At 56.7% G+C, this 14054-nt stretch overlaps 1 protein-coding gene across 4 annotated transcripts in view; it reads left to right on the forward strand.

Annotated features, from left to right (window-relative positions):
• LINGO1 (leucine rich repeat and Ig domain containing 1) overlaps positions 1–14054 on the forward strand; it is a 188352-nt gene that overhangs the window by 162400 nt on the left and 11898 nt on the right. The window contains exon 1 of one of the 4 annotated variants that reach the window (XM_034994005.1): positions 8584–8757. The exons of the other annotated variants lie outside the window; for them this stretch is intronic. Coding sequence (XP_034849896.1) covers positions 8752–8757 — 6 coding nt within the window. The 5' untranslated portion in view covers positions 8584–8751. Of the gene's footprint in view, positions 1–8583; positions 8758–14054 lie in introns of those variants that run through there. 4 annotated transcript variants of the gene reach the window in all.

Here is a 14054-nt window from a genome sequence, read left to right on the forward strand (position 1 = left end):
GGCTCTTTGGGGGCACAGAGAAAGCTATTTTGAATGTTTGTTGAGTGAAGGAGTGAATGGATGGGTAGATGGATGGATGGATCCCCCGCCTCCCTCACCACCAGTGAGCCCACTGAAACACCTGCCCCTTCCACTCCAGGAAACCCATCTTGGTTGCTCCCACCACACACCTCCTCCTCCTTGAAACTCCTCCAGATCCTCCTCGGCCGGGTTGGAATCCCCTGAAGGACAGCAAAGCCTGGGCCCTCCATCTCTGCCCCCAGCACCAAACAGAGGGCAGGTCAGGATGGAAGGAGAGCCAATTGTGATAATCTCAGCTCTGCTGTGTGACCTGGGGAAGTTGCTGGTCATTTGTTCGTTGGCCACATTGGACATGGAAGGGGGCACATGGAGATAATAACTGTCCCTGCTTTGCTGGGTGGGGTTGAGGCTTATGCGACATGATTTATAAAAGTACCAAATGCAAAGCCAAGTGTGTCATAAGTGCTCAAACAATACTCCTTAACCTCAACCCTTGTCTGTCTGGGAAATGAGTCGATGAATTGAACTGAATTGTGTTGAATTGAATCCTCTTATTCACACCTTCTCTTGTCCACACCTCCTTGTGTGGCCCTAGGCTTGGCCCTGTAAATACTCCAGATTGATGAATCAAGACTCCCAGCATCTCAATCCACACCCAGGAAGGGGGAAGAGGACCAGTCTCTCCTGTGCTACAGAAGAATAGACGGGGGCCAGGGAGGTAATGTGGCCTCCTCCCCCAAGGGGATGGCAGAGTGAGGAACCAAGCCCTGGCCTCCCACTGGACTTGAAGGCCTGGGAAGGTCTCCCTGGAGACCCTGTGCCTCAAGGTCCTCCTCTATAAGAAGAGAGAATAATAGAATAGACCCATGGGACTGTTGAGAGGATAAAATGTGTTGCTTAGGACCACCAAGCCTGCTCACAGTGAGCACCTCAGAGTGTGGGGTTCTGGGTGGGCCTGCCTCTACCACTCCCCCTTCCTCTCTCTCCAGTGGGAACACTCCCCTGGAACCAGTATAGGTCATTTTTATGCATGTTTTTAGACTTTGCCTATATATATGGGTATCTATACACAACTTAAAATGTTTGGGGCTTGCTTTTAAACCTTATATAGGTGGTATCATCTTATACATATCTTTGGCTTTTTTTTTTCTTGACCTTGTGTTTGTGAGATCACCCAGCTGGTGTGTGGAGCTCCAGTGTGTCCATCTTCAGGGCTGCGTAGTATTCCACTGTATGATTAGACACCGTTCTAGTGATGTGCATGTAGGGTGTTTCCAGTTCCCCACTGGTACAAACTCTGTGTACACTTGTGAACATTCCTGTACTTGTCTTCCGTGAATGTTCCTCCAGGGTATATACTATAGAGTGTGCATCTTTTCAACTTTACTTGATAACTGCCAACTTGCTATGCCATTTCTCACCCTGACCAGCAACAGGCACTTTGCCTGCATTATCTCAATGCCCCCAGCCATATTGAGAGAAAGACACTTTTGCCCATCTCATGGATGGAGTATGAGTTAGTTATCTGTGGCTGTATAATGAATCACCCTGAAACTTAGTGGCTTAAAACAACAAATTTGTATTATCTTACAGGTCTGTGGGTCAGGAATCCAAGTGAGGCTCAGGTGGAGGCCTTAGCTGGAGGCTCCAGGTCTCTCACAAGGCTGCAGTCCAGGTGTTAGCCAGAGCATCAGTCATTCAAGGCTTGAATTGAGCAGGGTCTGGGTCCACGTTTGCTCGTATGGGTATTGGTAGGTCTCAGGACTTCGTGGGGGTGCTGGTTAGACATCAGTTCCCTTCCATGTGGGCTTCTCAACAGGGCAGCTAATAATATGGCATATGCTATGTGTCATAGCAAATAAGCAAGTGATGGAGAGAGGGTACCCAAGATGAAAGCTAGTCTCTCCGTAACCTAATCTCAGAAGGGATACCCTATCAGATTCTCTTCATTAGAAGTGACTCCATTAGTCCAGCCCACACTCAAGGGGAGGGGATTGAACGCAGTAGGGGAGATGCCAGAAGGTAGGGACCATTGGGAGTCATCTTAGGGAGCTGCCTATCACAGGACAACTGAGGCTCAGAGAGGTGAAGTGACTTTCTCAGGGTCACACAGCGGTTAGAGATAGAGCCAGAACTGGAACTCAGGACTGCTCGGCTCTAAGGCTAGACATCTTCTGAGCCGCTACCCGCTGCCTTTGACTTAATAACAGGTTCCGACTTAAGTTAATAAGTAAGACTGCTGCACAACGGAACTCAAGACAAGCGCTTAATGAATGGATTTGCTAATAGTGCTGCCTGTTTGCACACATTAGCTCAAGTGCCCCCTGACATGATCCATGGGGACAGCCGAGCCCAGGCTCTCAGGAGAAGCTGCTCTGCCAAGCCTGGAGCCCAGATTCCCAAAGAGCCAGGGAGTGGTCTCTTTTTACAAACTGCTTTTTATATTTGCTTTTTTGTTTTTGTTCTCAATTTAATCATTTGGGTGTTTTTGTAATTTTCAGGGGCGGATCTTTTTGTTTTTATGGAGTGCACACTTCTTGTGTTTTAACTGCAAGGTCAGGAACATCAGGAGGGACTTTGGGGTGGGCAGGGCTGATGAGCCCCTTCACTGGCCCCAGACAAATTTCCTGTTTCTCAGCTCTTATGGATGCAGCAACCAGGCACCCAACCCAGCAGGGCTGTGTGGCCAGGCTGAGTAAGGGCCATTCCCCAGGCTTTATGTCTCTGCAGGGCTCCTGCCCTGGGTCCTCCAGGAGCCTTTTGGTTTCCCCCAGTTCTCAGTGTGATTCCAAGTAGTGGAGGCTGCTACCTACATTGCTGCTAGATAAGTGAATGTCACGGATGCTGGAACATTTCCAGTGGAGGCGTGGGTGACCAAGGCCCCAAGATAAGGGGAAGTGAGAGTCGAGGACTTGAGTGTCCCTGTCCCCATGCCCTGGCACCCCCCGCTCCTCTGGGAAGGGAAACTACTGGTCCTTCCTGATTAGTGGATTTCAGTTGAGTTTAATTTGCACACATCAGCCCCTCTGGAATCAGGGCTCTGGGCTCTCTGCAGAAACTGGAGGAGACACAAGATCAATCCCTGCCTTGAGGGTGTTCCTGATTCTCAGAGGCCGAAGAACTTGGTCGAGGCTTCTCCTAGTGCGAACGCTGAAAGGAACCTTAGGGTCAACCCCTGTATTTACAGAGGAGGGGCTGGGGGGCCAGGGAACAGAGAGAAACCATAACAGTATAATAACCATTCATCAAGCACCTACTTTGTGTCTACACTTATCAAGCACCCACTGTGTGCCAGGCCCAGCATCAAGTACTGAATGAAGTCATGAGATCTTCACACCATCCCCCATGAAATGTGTTCTACTGATATTCTATCTTCTTCCAAAGGAGGAAACTGAAGCCCAGAGAGGTACCCAAGATACAGAGCAGGAGACTGAGGTGCTCAGAGTAGGCTTCTGGAAGGAGGGGGCCACACAGAGCCCTGAATTGAAAGGGAAGAGGGGGAAAGGTGGGAGGAAATGAGTTGAGAGTCTGAGAAAGCTATCAGTGACAAGACATGCTTGGTGGAGGGCTGCCAGGGAAGAGGATACCCCAAGGAAGTGATGGTGGCTTTCTGCACCTCTGCCCTTGGAGTCTTGGCCTCAGCCTTGGCCACAGTGGGTGTCCCTCCATTATGATCAGCACATCTCCGCATGTGCTATGTGCAGAGTCCCTTTGAGCTGAGCCCCGGTGCCCTTCCCTGGGGCTGGCTGCCCCATGCAGGACTTGGAGGCCAGGAGCTGGGGTGCACCCGGATGAGTGTCTTTTCCTTTGCAGGTACCTGGGCCCGACCCTCTATAACATGCCTCACTGGGACCCTGGCATCTGGCTCAGGGAGGGGCTTCCGAGGGGGCAGGAAGGTCCTAACCCTGGCCACAGCTCCAGGCCCCCCTCGTAGAGGGACTTCTCTGCCAGCCCCTTCAGATGCCCCCCATCTCCTGCCCCCCTCCACAGCTGCACCAGTGCAGGGCCCTGACCTATGGATTTTCTGCCACGTCCTGATCCACTTCACTCCAGCCGAGTCTTTCTGACTTCATTATACCCGTGGCCTCAGCAACCCCAGCATAGAGGGCTGCCATAGCCAGAGGTGAGTGTGGGGCTTCTGCTACCCCTGGGGGCCTGCAGTGCCCGCAGCTCCTGGGCTTCAGTCTCCTAGGAACTCAGAATCCTGGAAGGAGCCCCCTCTTGAGGCCGCATCCCATTCACCCCACTATCTAGGTGGGGCCACAGAGACACCACCTCCCCACCCCTACCATCCCCTCATTGCCTAGCTGGGGCAGCTTTCATCCAGGGAGCATTGGCAGCCCCTCAAGGTCACACAGCAAGTTATTTAGAGCACTCAGAATCAAATTTGTGGTATACATTGGGACATGGGGTCCACTAGCTCCACAGGGAACTCCCACTAGATCCTGGCTCCAACCTGCTCCCTAACCCTGCTCCATGCCCTGTGCTGCCTGTCCAGCCCCCCCCCGCCCCCCCCCCCCCCCGGCCCCTGGTCTCCGTTTTTCTTGCTAATTAGAGGTCTCAGCAATGACTCCACTGTCCCAGCCATTTTAGAGCTGTCATTAATTTCAAGTGACTCAGAAATACTCATCATCGTAAAAGCCCGCGGGCTGCTGGGCTGCAAGCGGGCAGGACCAGCATGGAGCAGGCATACAGGCAGGCCTGGCTGTGCCACCCATTCCTTCCTGGGCCCTGGGGGACTGGCCCCTCTTCCTGCATCCTCAGCCGCCCAGGGCGGGGGGGGGGGGGAGCGCAGCACTTGCACTGTGAATCAGACACACACTGAGCTTCAAAGCCCAGCTCTGCCTCTTATACAGTGAACTTGGGCAAGATACCAGCCCTCCCCAGAGCCTCAGTTTTTCATCTGTACAGTAGGGATAGCAATACCAGTCTTGAAGGGCAAAGTATGTCAAGTATAGCTCAGAGCCTGGCTTACAGTAGGGACTGAGTAAAGGTTCGAGGGCCCTGTCCCCTCCTCCAGAGTCCTCTGGCAGACCCGCTCCAGTTTCTCTGCTTTGCTGTTCTCACTCAGGCCACTGCAGGCTGGCTTCTTCTGGCCATCAGCTCCTGCTCTATTGGGACTTGCTGAATTTTCACTCTGAAGCCAGGATCTGCTATGTGCCCACCCGTGAGACAGGTAGGTTGAGGTCTGCTCTTGGGAGCTCCTAGTCTGAGGACAGAGAGAGAGAGGAGACTGGGGCCTTGCTTCTAAGGCCATTTTAGTTTGGGAAGGGGAGACAGGAATAGAAGAGAATGGTCTCAGTTTGGTCTTGAAGCTCGGGTGGAAACCAGGCAGAGGGCACACCAAGCAGGTGGATCAGCAAGGACTAAGGCTTGAAAGTGTGGGAACATTCTTCAGCTGTAGCTCCAGCCTATAATCCCCTGGTTGTGTCAGTTAAGCCCTGGGCCAGGCCACTCCAATGTTTCACACTCTCCATGGCCCTGGGATCCCTGAGAGGGCTCTGCTGGGGACCACCCCACCAGCAGGAGCTGAGAGATGCCTGTTCCACAGCTCATGCAGAGACATCTGACTGGGTGAGGACCCAGTGACAGGCCTCCCACCCTTCTATGGGGTCTTTGAGTGACAAGGCCAGCAGCCTGCACTCTCACCAGGCCCAGGCTGGACCCTCAAAAAGGCCTTTTCTCCAAGTTCTTCCCCCATTTCCTCCCCCACCCCATTGTTTCCACTGGTGAAGTAAGAGAGGGAGTCATTTCTTTTGGAGAGACAGGCAAGGGGGAATGGCCCGGATACTGTGTATAATGGAGAAAATAGGGCTGCAGCGCAGTTCCAGACAAGGCTCTTTGGTCACCCCTGCTGCCTCAAGGCGCGGAGGGAGAATGGTGGGCCCCAGAAGGCCCCACCCCCGGATGCCGACTTCCTTAGCCAGCATCTGGGGCTTGGGGGTGGGGGCAGTGGGCTCTCCCCCATTTCTCCTCCGAGATCACTGAGGCTGGCAGCAGGTGAGTCGGGGGCGGAGATGCCGTGGCCGCGCTGTGCCTGCGTCAGTCGCCGCACCAGGAATAGCCCCCGCCCCCGCCCCCGCCCCCCAGCGGGTCTGCGCGCCCGCCGGGCGCCTGGCGAAGCCTTTACGCAGCAGCTAGAGAGCGTCTATTCCTGTCGGGCTGGTGGGAGGAGGCGGCGCGGGAGGGCGGGAGCTCACGGGTAACTCACCAGCAGCCGGGGTGGGGGAGCTGGGAGTCTGGGAAGGGGGTCCAGGCAGCAGAGAGTTGAGGGACCAGGGAGCCGCCTGCGCCGGGCTCTTGAAAGAGACGAGGACACCTGTGCCGCCTCCCCTCTTCCCCGCCCACCTGTAAGTCCCTCTGCCAAGCCTGCCCTCTACTGGTTTACTCAGCCCTGGAAGGCGATTCAAATTCCCATTCCAGGCTCTACTCGCTGTGTGACCGTGGGCAAGGCATGTAATCTCTCTGAGCCTGGGCTTCCTTCTTTCCGTCCCGGGGGAACAACAGCGCCTCCTCAAAGGTTTGTTGGAGGATGAAGGGAGAGCGCACAGCATCCGCACCTGCTAGGAGGGGCTCCAGCTAGGCCTAGGATAAGAATGGACACGGGACGGTTTTTCAGGCAGGACTGTCCAGACCAGTGGTGTGGCAGTGAGACTGAGAAGTACCCGGAATCTGTTTAGCTGGAACAGAAGGTCTGTGCAACTCTTTGGGCTGTGCGTGTGAGGCTGAACAGTGGAGAATGGGAGATGGTGTTGGGGGTCAGGGGAGACTGGGAACCCCACCATGCCAGTCAGGTATCTGCAATGAATGTCAGGCAGGCTCTGCTGGGGAGGGGGACACTGGCAGCAGGATCCCGGGGTTTGTCTCAGAGACTGAGAGGCCTTGGGCCAGTCTCCTCTTCGCCAGCCTCAGTTTCCTTCTCCGCCTGCCAGAACCCCTACCCCTGTGGGCTCACGGTGTCAGGGGCACTAATGTGCTAATGGGATGCACTCTCAGTAGTGGAGAAGGGTGGAATGTGCCAGGTGGTGTGAGCATTGATGGTTATTCTAATCAAATTAACTTAGTGTTAAAGGGCATCTGGCTTCAAGGAGATGGAGGGGACGTAGAAGGAGGTGAGATCCTAAGGGTGGTAGTCCACTCTGCAGACTGCCAAGACAGTTGATCCTCCGCATCTGCTGATCAAGGAGGATCTGGCTCTCTGAGGAGAGGTCCCCTTCTCTAGGCCCATCTGAGTGTGTGGCCCTAGCCCAGAATCCTCTGGATCACTGGGATCAAAGTGAGGGACAGCCATACCCAGACTGAGGCTCTTCACTGCCCTCTGCTGGTGTGTGGGTGCCGTGTCCGTGGCCGGAGCCGGCCATAGCGACCTGCTGCCCTCTGCTGGACAGGAAGCCGGGTTGGGCGGGGATCCGGGCTGCAAAGGGCCGGTGAAGACCCCGCTTGGGGTAAAGCCGTGGAGCTGGCGCGCCTTCCTCTCGGTCCCCCCGGAGCTGCCCTCTCTGCCTGCCTGGCCCCAAGGCCGCCAGGGTGTGGGCCCTACAGAGATTCGCGGACATTTGGAGACGAGGGACAGGACAGAGGCTCCGGGCCTGACCCTTCCCACGCCGTCCTCTAAACAACCCTGGCTGGGTGGGGAGCCTTGCCCGTTCACGTGCGTGTGTCCGTCCACACGGCAGTGTGCAGTGACCCTGGTTAACACGTGTGAATACATTCACGCGCTCACATGCACACGCATGTGGCCACACAAGAGGGTGCGTGCACACTCAGGGAGGACCGTAGTCCGGACTCCCCTGGGTCGGCCTAGCCCGGGATTCGCCCAGAGCCCGGGACTCGGAGGGGCGCGGCCGGTGCGGGGCTGGCGCTCCGGGGCGCCGGCTCAGGCGCTAGCCTGGCGCGCCCCTCGCCAGCGTCCCCTCTGACAGTTTCGCTGCCTCATCGGTGCAGGGCAGTGGTTGGGGCGCTCCTCGCTCTCCGCCCCCTCCGCTGAAAGAAGACGAGCCCCCCGCCCCACCTCCCCCCTTCTTGGTTTTGCGGCCGCGCCTTCTCCTCCCCCGCCCGGCTCCCGCCGCTCCTCGCTCCCTCCCTCCCTCCCTCGGTCCCTCCTCCCTCCCCGGCTCGCTCCTCGCTCCTCGCGCTCCCTCCCCGCGCCGCGGCAGAGCGCGGAGCCCGGGCGGGAGCCGGTGCGGGAGCCGGAGCGGGCGACCGGCGACAGCGCAGGCGGCAGCGGCGGCGGGTCCCGGCCCCGGCCCCGGAGCGCGCGGAGTCCCCACCCGCGCCGCTCCGGCCCCTCTCCCGTCGCGGGGCTCCGAGCAGCATGCGGGGCCGCTGCCTGCCGGCCTCAGCCCTGGCCCCGGCCCCACTGCGGAGCGCGCCCGGCCTCGACCCCGGCCCCAGCGGCAGAGGCGGCGGCGGCGGCTCCAGGTCGGCTCGGGGCGCAGAAGCAGGCTCGCCGAGTCCGCGTCGCGCGTCCTGAGCGCGCCCGCCCCTCCGCCTGCCGGGGCCGCGGCCTCCCGCCTCCCCACTCCCGCGCCCTTGCCCCGGCCCCGGCTCGGCTCCCACCCGCGTGGGGCAGACAGACGGACAGACAGCCCCGCGAGGGCGCGCGGACTGCCGGGCGGAGGTGTCGGACGAGGAGGAGGAGACGGAGGAGGGGGCTGGGCAGGGGCTGAAGCCCAGCGGGGGAGACATGCGATTGGTGACCGAGCCGAGCGGACGGACGGTGCGCCCGAGATGCAGGTGAGCCCGGCGGCCGCGGCCCAGCCCCGAGCGGGCAGCCCCGAGCGGCAGCCCCGCACGGGCAGCCCCGCGGCGAGCTCCCGTGGGGGCCGCCGTTGGCCCGTTGGCCCGGCTGCGCCCTCCTGGGGCTGCGGGGCACCCCAGCGCCACCCAGATTTCCCTTTGGGGTCGCACCCTCCTCAAGCCTCAGAAATGAAGATTCTTCCTTTCCCGTTCCTCCCACCCCACCAAATTCCATGTTGGCTAGCTGGGACGCCGGAGCTGTGGAGGGCGGACCCGCTAGGGTCCCAGTCCTGCTTGCCCCCCACCCCCCGCCCCATGCCCCCTCCCGTTCTGAGCACTATTCATCCTGGAGGGTAAGCCCCTTGCTCAGCGGGTGGCTGCACCTCTCCACGGATCCCAGATACCCCCAGGCAGCCCTGGCCAGCACTGGGAACCGGCGGCTCACTGGTGGATGCCAGTCTGGGACCAGTTTTCTCCACAGCCTTCAGCCTGGGCACCAGCTCCCTCCCCTGACAAGAGCAACCCCTTTCCTGCTTTGGCCCCTGGAGAGGGAGGAAAGGGGAGTTGGGGGGTGGGAGAGTGCAGGCGAGGGAGTTGGGGTTGTGGAGGACTCAGGAACCCTTTAGGGGCCTCCCTTTGTCTGTCTTCAGCCCCGGTTTCTCACCTCCTCCTGCCCCACTTTTCATTCTTAGGCAGCCGGTGGGAGGTGGGAACCAGCTGAGAAAAGGGAGGTGAGGAGGGAGCATCCTGTTCTGCCTCCCCACCCTCTTGTGAGGTGGCCGAGCCTCCCCGCCCAGATGTGTCCCTCCAGGTGGCTTCCACTTTGGGGAGGGGTGGGGCCAGGCCCAGTGGGCTGTCCCCTCCCTGTTCCTGACCTGGGTCCCAGCCCAGCCCCATTCAGCCCTGGTTATGCTGGAGGCATCCCCTTTGTTCTCGGAGGTCCTGGGCTCAGGGTGGGGGAGAAGGGGCATGTGGGAGGTGCCCTGGGAGTGCAGGAGGCCCTGAGGTGGGGGGCAGTACCATCTGGGCTAGCCCTTTCCCGGGGCCAGCCCAGCCCACCATCAGTCTTCCTTTGCTTGGCTTGGGCAGCCTGAGGGTGCGCAGCCCAGCCTGGCCCACGGCTCTGGGCTCAGCCCACTGGTCATTATGCCAACAGCTCCAACACTGGTACCTCCCATGCCCAGGGAGCAATGAGCCAGGACACCCAGGAGGCAGAGCGCCTGGGGCTTCCCCACATCCAGCAGGGAGTGTGGGTGAGGGAAGTGAGGGTCACCGGTTCCGAGACCCTTTGTCCTTGCATGGGACCTGGTCTGCTGGGATAGCTTGCCTGCTTTCTCCCCATTGCCTGAGGCAGGAGAGAGAGGATAAAGTGGCAGAGGGGAGAGGCCAAGAATTCCTTGGAACTCAGGTAGGGACTCCTGTCAGCACCTGACGCCCCTACTAGCGGGGTGGGGGGGGGTGGTTTAGCAAAGGTGATGGCAGGCCCCCTGTGATGTGCTTGCTGTCTCTGTTCCCTCCCCCACCCCCTGCCAATTTAAGTGTGAGATTGGCCTCGGGTAGGGCTTGGTCAAGGCTGCAGGGCTCCCCAGGGCCTGGAGTTAGAGAAGGTCCTCAATCCAAGGGCCCAAATTTGGGGGGATGGGGGTGTGCTCAAAGCCCAGGAATCTTGGCTTGTGGGCAGAGGGCCCTGTGTGCCTGGAGGGAAGTGGAGAGACTATTCTGCCCCTTGCGGTAGTCCTCTTTGATTCTAGTGGTCAGCTGCTCCATCCCCTGCCTCTGAGCACCCATGTTGCCCTTTACTAGATACCGTTTTCTAAAACTCAGAATTTCAGAAAGACACCAGAAAAACAAAACAAAACAAAACAAAAAACAAAAGGACCCCAAATCCTCTTGTGTGTGGGTCTTTGTTCAGCACAAAGCGAGACAGGATCCCTGGTACCAGGGATGGCTCATCTGGTACTGTCTCCAGGTGCCTACCGGAGCAAATGGCTGGAGGATCACAGCTGGGGCCAAGGGTGCGTTCCTGTGGAGAAGCGAGGCACTACAGTGATTTATGCAGGCTCCCGTGGAGGCACGAGGCAGTGTGTCAGATGGTCCTGTGGGGCTAGTGAAAGGCCAGGGAAGGGAGGCAGTTGACGGTGGTGATTTCAAAGTCAGAGCCGTAGCCTGTTAGCCAGGGTCTCTTGGTTCTGCCGTCCTCTGGGTGGCACTCTGTGGACGGATGGTGCCTTCCAGTCCCAGGGTCTCCTCCTCCTCTTCCCAGTGATTACCCATTGATGGATCTCTGTTCTCTTCCCACCAGTTCCTCTACTTATCCCCCTATCACCTATCTTGGTCCAGCATCCCTACCCAGAGGCCCTCCCCTCTTCTCCTCGCCTCTACTCAGGGAAGCCTCCCTGACTGCTCCAAGTTACTGATCCTCCTCCTCCAGGCACCCACAGTGAAGACCTGCACTGGTTTGTACCTAATATTGTACCAGCCAATTAATTCATGTGTGTATTCTATACATCGTGGCTGAGCTGTCTGTTTAGCCCTGGACTAGGCCCTCTTCGGGCTTCCATGGATTGCCTTGAACGTTCAACCCTGGGCAATCACGTACCCACCCGCTGGGCTCCCCTGCTTGGCCCCCAGGATAGGGAAGACACTGGGTGGCACTGGGGAGCAGCTATTGGCTGGTGACAAGGACCACCTGGAGGGGACACAGTGTCCTCTGCCTGTATGGATGGACAGAGCTAAGTGATGTCAAGGGTGCCCAGGCAGTGTCCTTAGTAGCACACCCAGGCACTCAGCAAAGGATGGGATTTGTCTGGGGGAGGTTGAAGTAGTCAGGGGTCCTCCAGAAAGAGAGAGAGACTGAGTGGGTCCTGAGGTGGTAGCAGACGTTGCAGAGACACAGAAAACAGGGGATTCCAGAATTGGAAGGGTTCTTAGTAGAAAGAGTGTGGTAACGCAAGTTCATTTCCAAATGGTTTTGAGGCATTCTTGATAGTGACGTTTGTTTATGCATTGTATAAATGAATGAACATCCTTGGGTGCTGTGGGCCCAGGAGAGCCGTGCTGACAACAACCTCCTCCTCGCGTGTACTTGGTTCCTTTGATGTCACTTTGTAGTGAACTTGTTGAGTGTGGACCCTGGAGCCAGATGCCTGGGTTCAGACCTCAGCTCCACCTATGCCTAGTTCCTTAATCTCCCCGGGCCTCAGTCTTATCCATAAAGTGAGGATAGCAAGGGTATTTACCTCTAGGGCCAGCAGGAGGATTAAATATGCTAATATATGCAAAGCATTTAGAACCGTGCCTAGTACACAGTAAGCTCTCAAGAAATGCTAGCTACTCATAATTTATATCGGTGATGTGTTCTTAGTCTTATTCCTGTAGCTGGTGCAGAGATTTGATTTTATAGCTGAGAAAAGGGAGAGAACCAGAGAGGTGGAATGACTTGCCCAAAGTCCCCAGCTCATAAGCGTGGTCTGGAATGCCTTCCTCCTGACCCCTGGGGCTCAGGGCTCGCTCATCTGGGCATGGCCTGGTCATTGATTAATGTTTTTAGCATTAGTGATAATAATAGTATTACAAATATGACAACACTACTCCCCAACCTGAGCACTAGTGCTCTAACAATGGTGTACATCTTCCATGAGCTTCCCCTCACTTTATTCCTTGGCCTCTTTCTCTGAGACAGCCACTATCCTAATTATCTAGTTAGCATTCCCTTGCTTTTTTAAAATCAAGTATTTTAATATATGGAAATTGTTCAGTTTGGGCTGTTTTTGAACTTTGTAAAAAGAACCTGAAACCGGATGCAGCCCTCTAGAATTTGCTTTTTTTCCCCCTTCAACATCATATTCGTAAGCTTCATCTATATTGTTGTAAATAATGGTAGACGTAGTTTATTCATTTTCACTGGTGCATAACGTTCTGCCATTTGAACCTACCGCCATGTATTTATCATTCTTCTATGTGGCTTGTTCCCCTTTTGGTTCTTACAAACAATGCTGCTGTGAACCTTCTTGTCCTGTCTCCTGAGGCAATGTGCAGAGTGTCTCTGGGGCACACAGCTAGGAGCGGAATTGCTGGGCTATAGGGCATGTTCATATTCAGCTTTCCTAGAAAATGTGCCAAAGTGTTTTCCAAATTGGTTGGGCCATTTATGCTTCCTGCAGCAGGAGATGAGTGTCTCCATAGCTCCCACCCTCACCAGTGCTCGGTGGGGTCAGCCGTCTTGGTTTTCACTGACTGATTGAGTGTAAAAATGGTGTTACCTTGTCTTGATTTGCATTTCCAGAATTCAGGGTTTCTGGTGTAGGAAATGGGGGTTGAGATGGGCAGGAGCCAGTGTGTAACAGATGCTTAGGAAGCAATTGTCCCTTTTGTCCCTCAGCATTCCCCAGTTAGTGGGGGTGCTGTTTCTATAAGCCTTGAGCTCAGGGATGGGCAAGGGCACTCAGGAGGACTCCCCGGGGAAGGGGGGATGAAGGAGGAGCAAAGAGAGCTTACGTCCTGCACGGTTAGAGCCCAAGGAACCCCAGTGGTTCTGTGTTCAACCCCAGGATGGGCAGGGGTGGTGCTGGCTTGGGAGAGGGAGAGAGCTTGTGTTTCATTATCTTAATAATGTGCAGCCCCCTGAAAACCCTGTCTCCACACCCTGGGGTCCGGCCTGGGGCTTGGCATTGGTGAGTACTTAATAAGAGTTTGGTGAGCTGAGGACTGAATACTGGATGAAAAAATGTATATTTGTTCTTCCTTCATTCCCACCTCCTTGGGGAGTCCTCCCCGATTGCTCTTGCCCATTGAGTGAGTGAGGGGGGGTGGCTGAGCAAGGTGGCTCCTGGGCCTTAGCAAGGTCCCCTCAGGTGGCCCTCGAGCCCCCTGCGTCCCCGCAGAGGCTGAGAAGCTCTGTGCTGGCGAGGTAATTTGGAGCTGCTCCCTCCGCCAGCCTGGTGCGCCAACGATTGATTCCAGGCCGCTTTCCCCGCCCGGACCTGGGCCCCTGGAGCTGGTTAGAGATGAGCGACAGGGCTGGTGGAATAATTATGCCTATTTTATGTGACACCCAAATTGATTGCCGCCAGGGTGACATTACCAGGGCATTGTTCCTTGTCTCCAACCTCTTATTACATGTTATTAGGGTGTGTGGTGTGTGTGTGTTTTTCTATTTTTTCCCCTTTCAGGGAATTAATCTCTCTCTGCCACCTCCTCTGCTTCCCTCTACAGAGAACCTGCTTGTGTCTCTGAGAGGGGGTGAGGGCCTGGCCAGCATGCTTCCTCTGCCTGGCCCAGGCCCATTAGGGCTA

This window comes from Mirounga leonina, unplaced genomic scaffold, assembly GCF_011800145.1.
Source record: "Mirounga leonina isolate KUSES-001 unplaced genomic scaffold, KU_Mleo_1.0 Mir_91, whole genome shotgun sequence".
NCBI classification, from domain to species: domain Eukaryota; kingdom Metazoa; phylum Chordata; class Mammalia; order Carnivora; family Phocidae; genus Mirounga; species Mirounga leonina.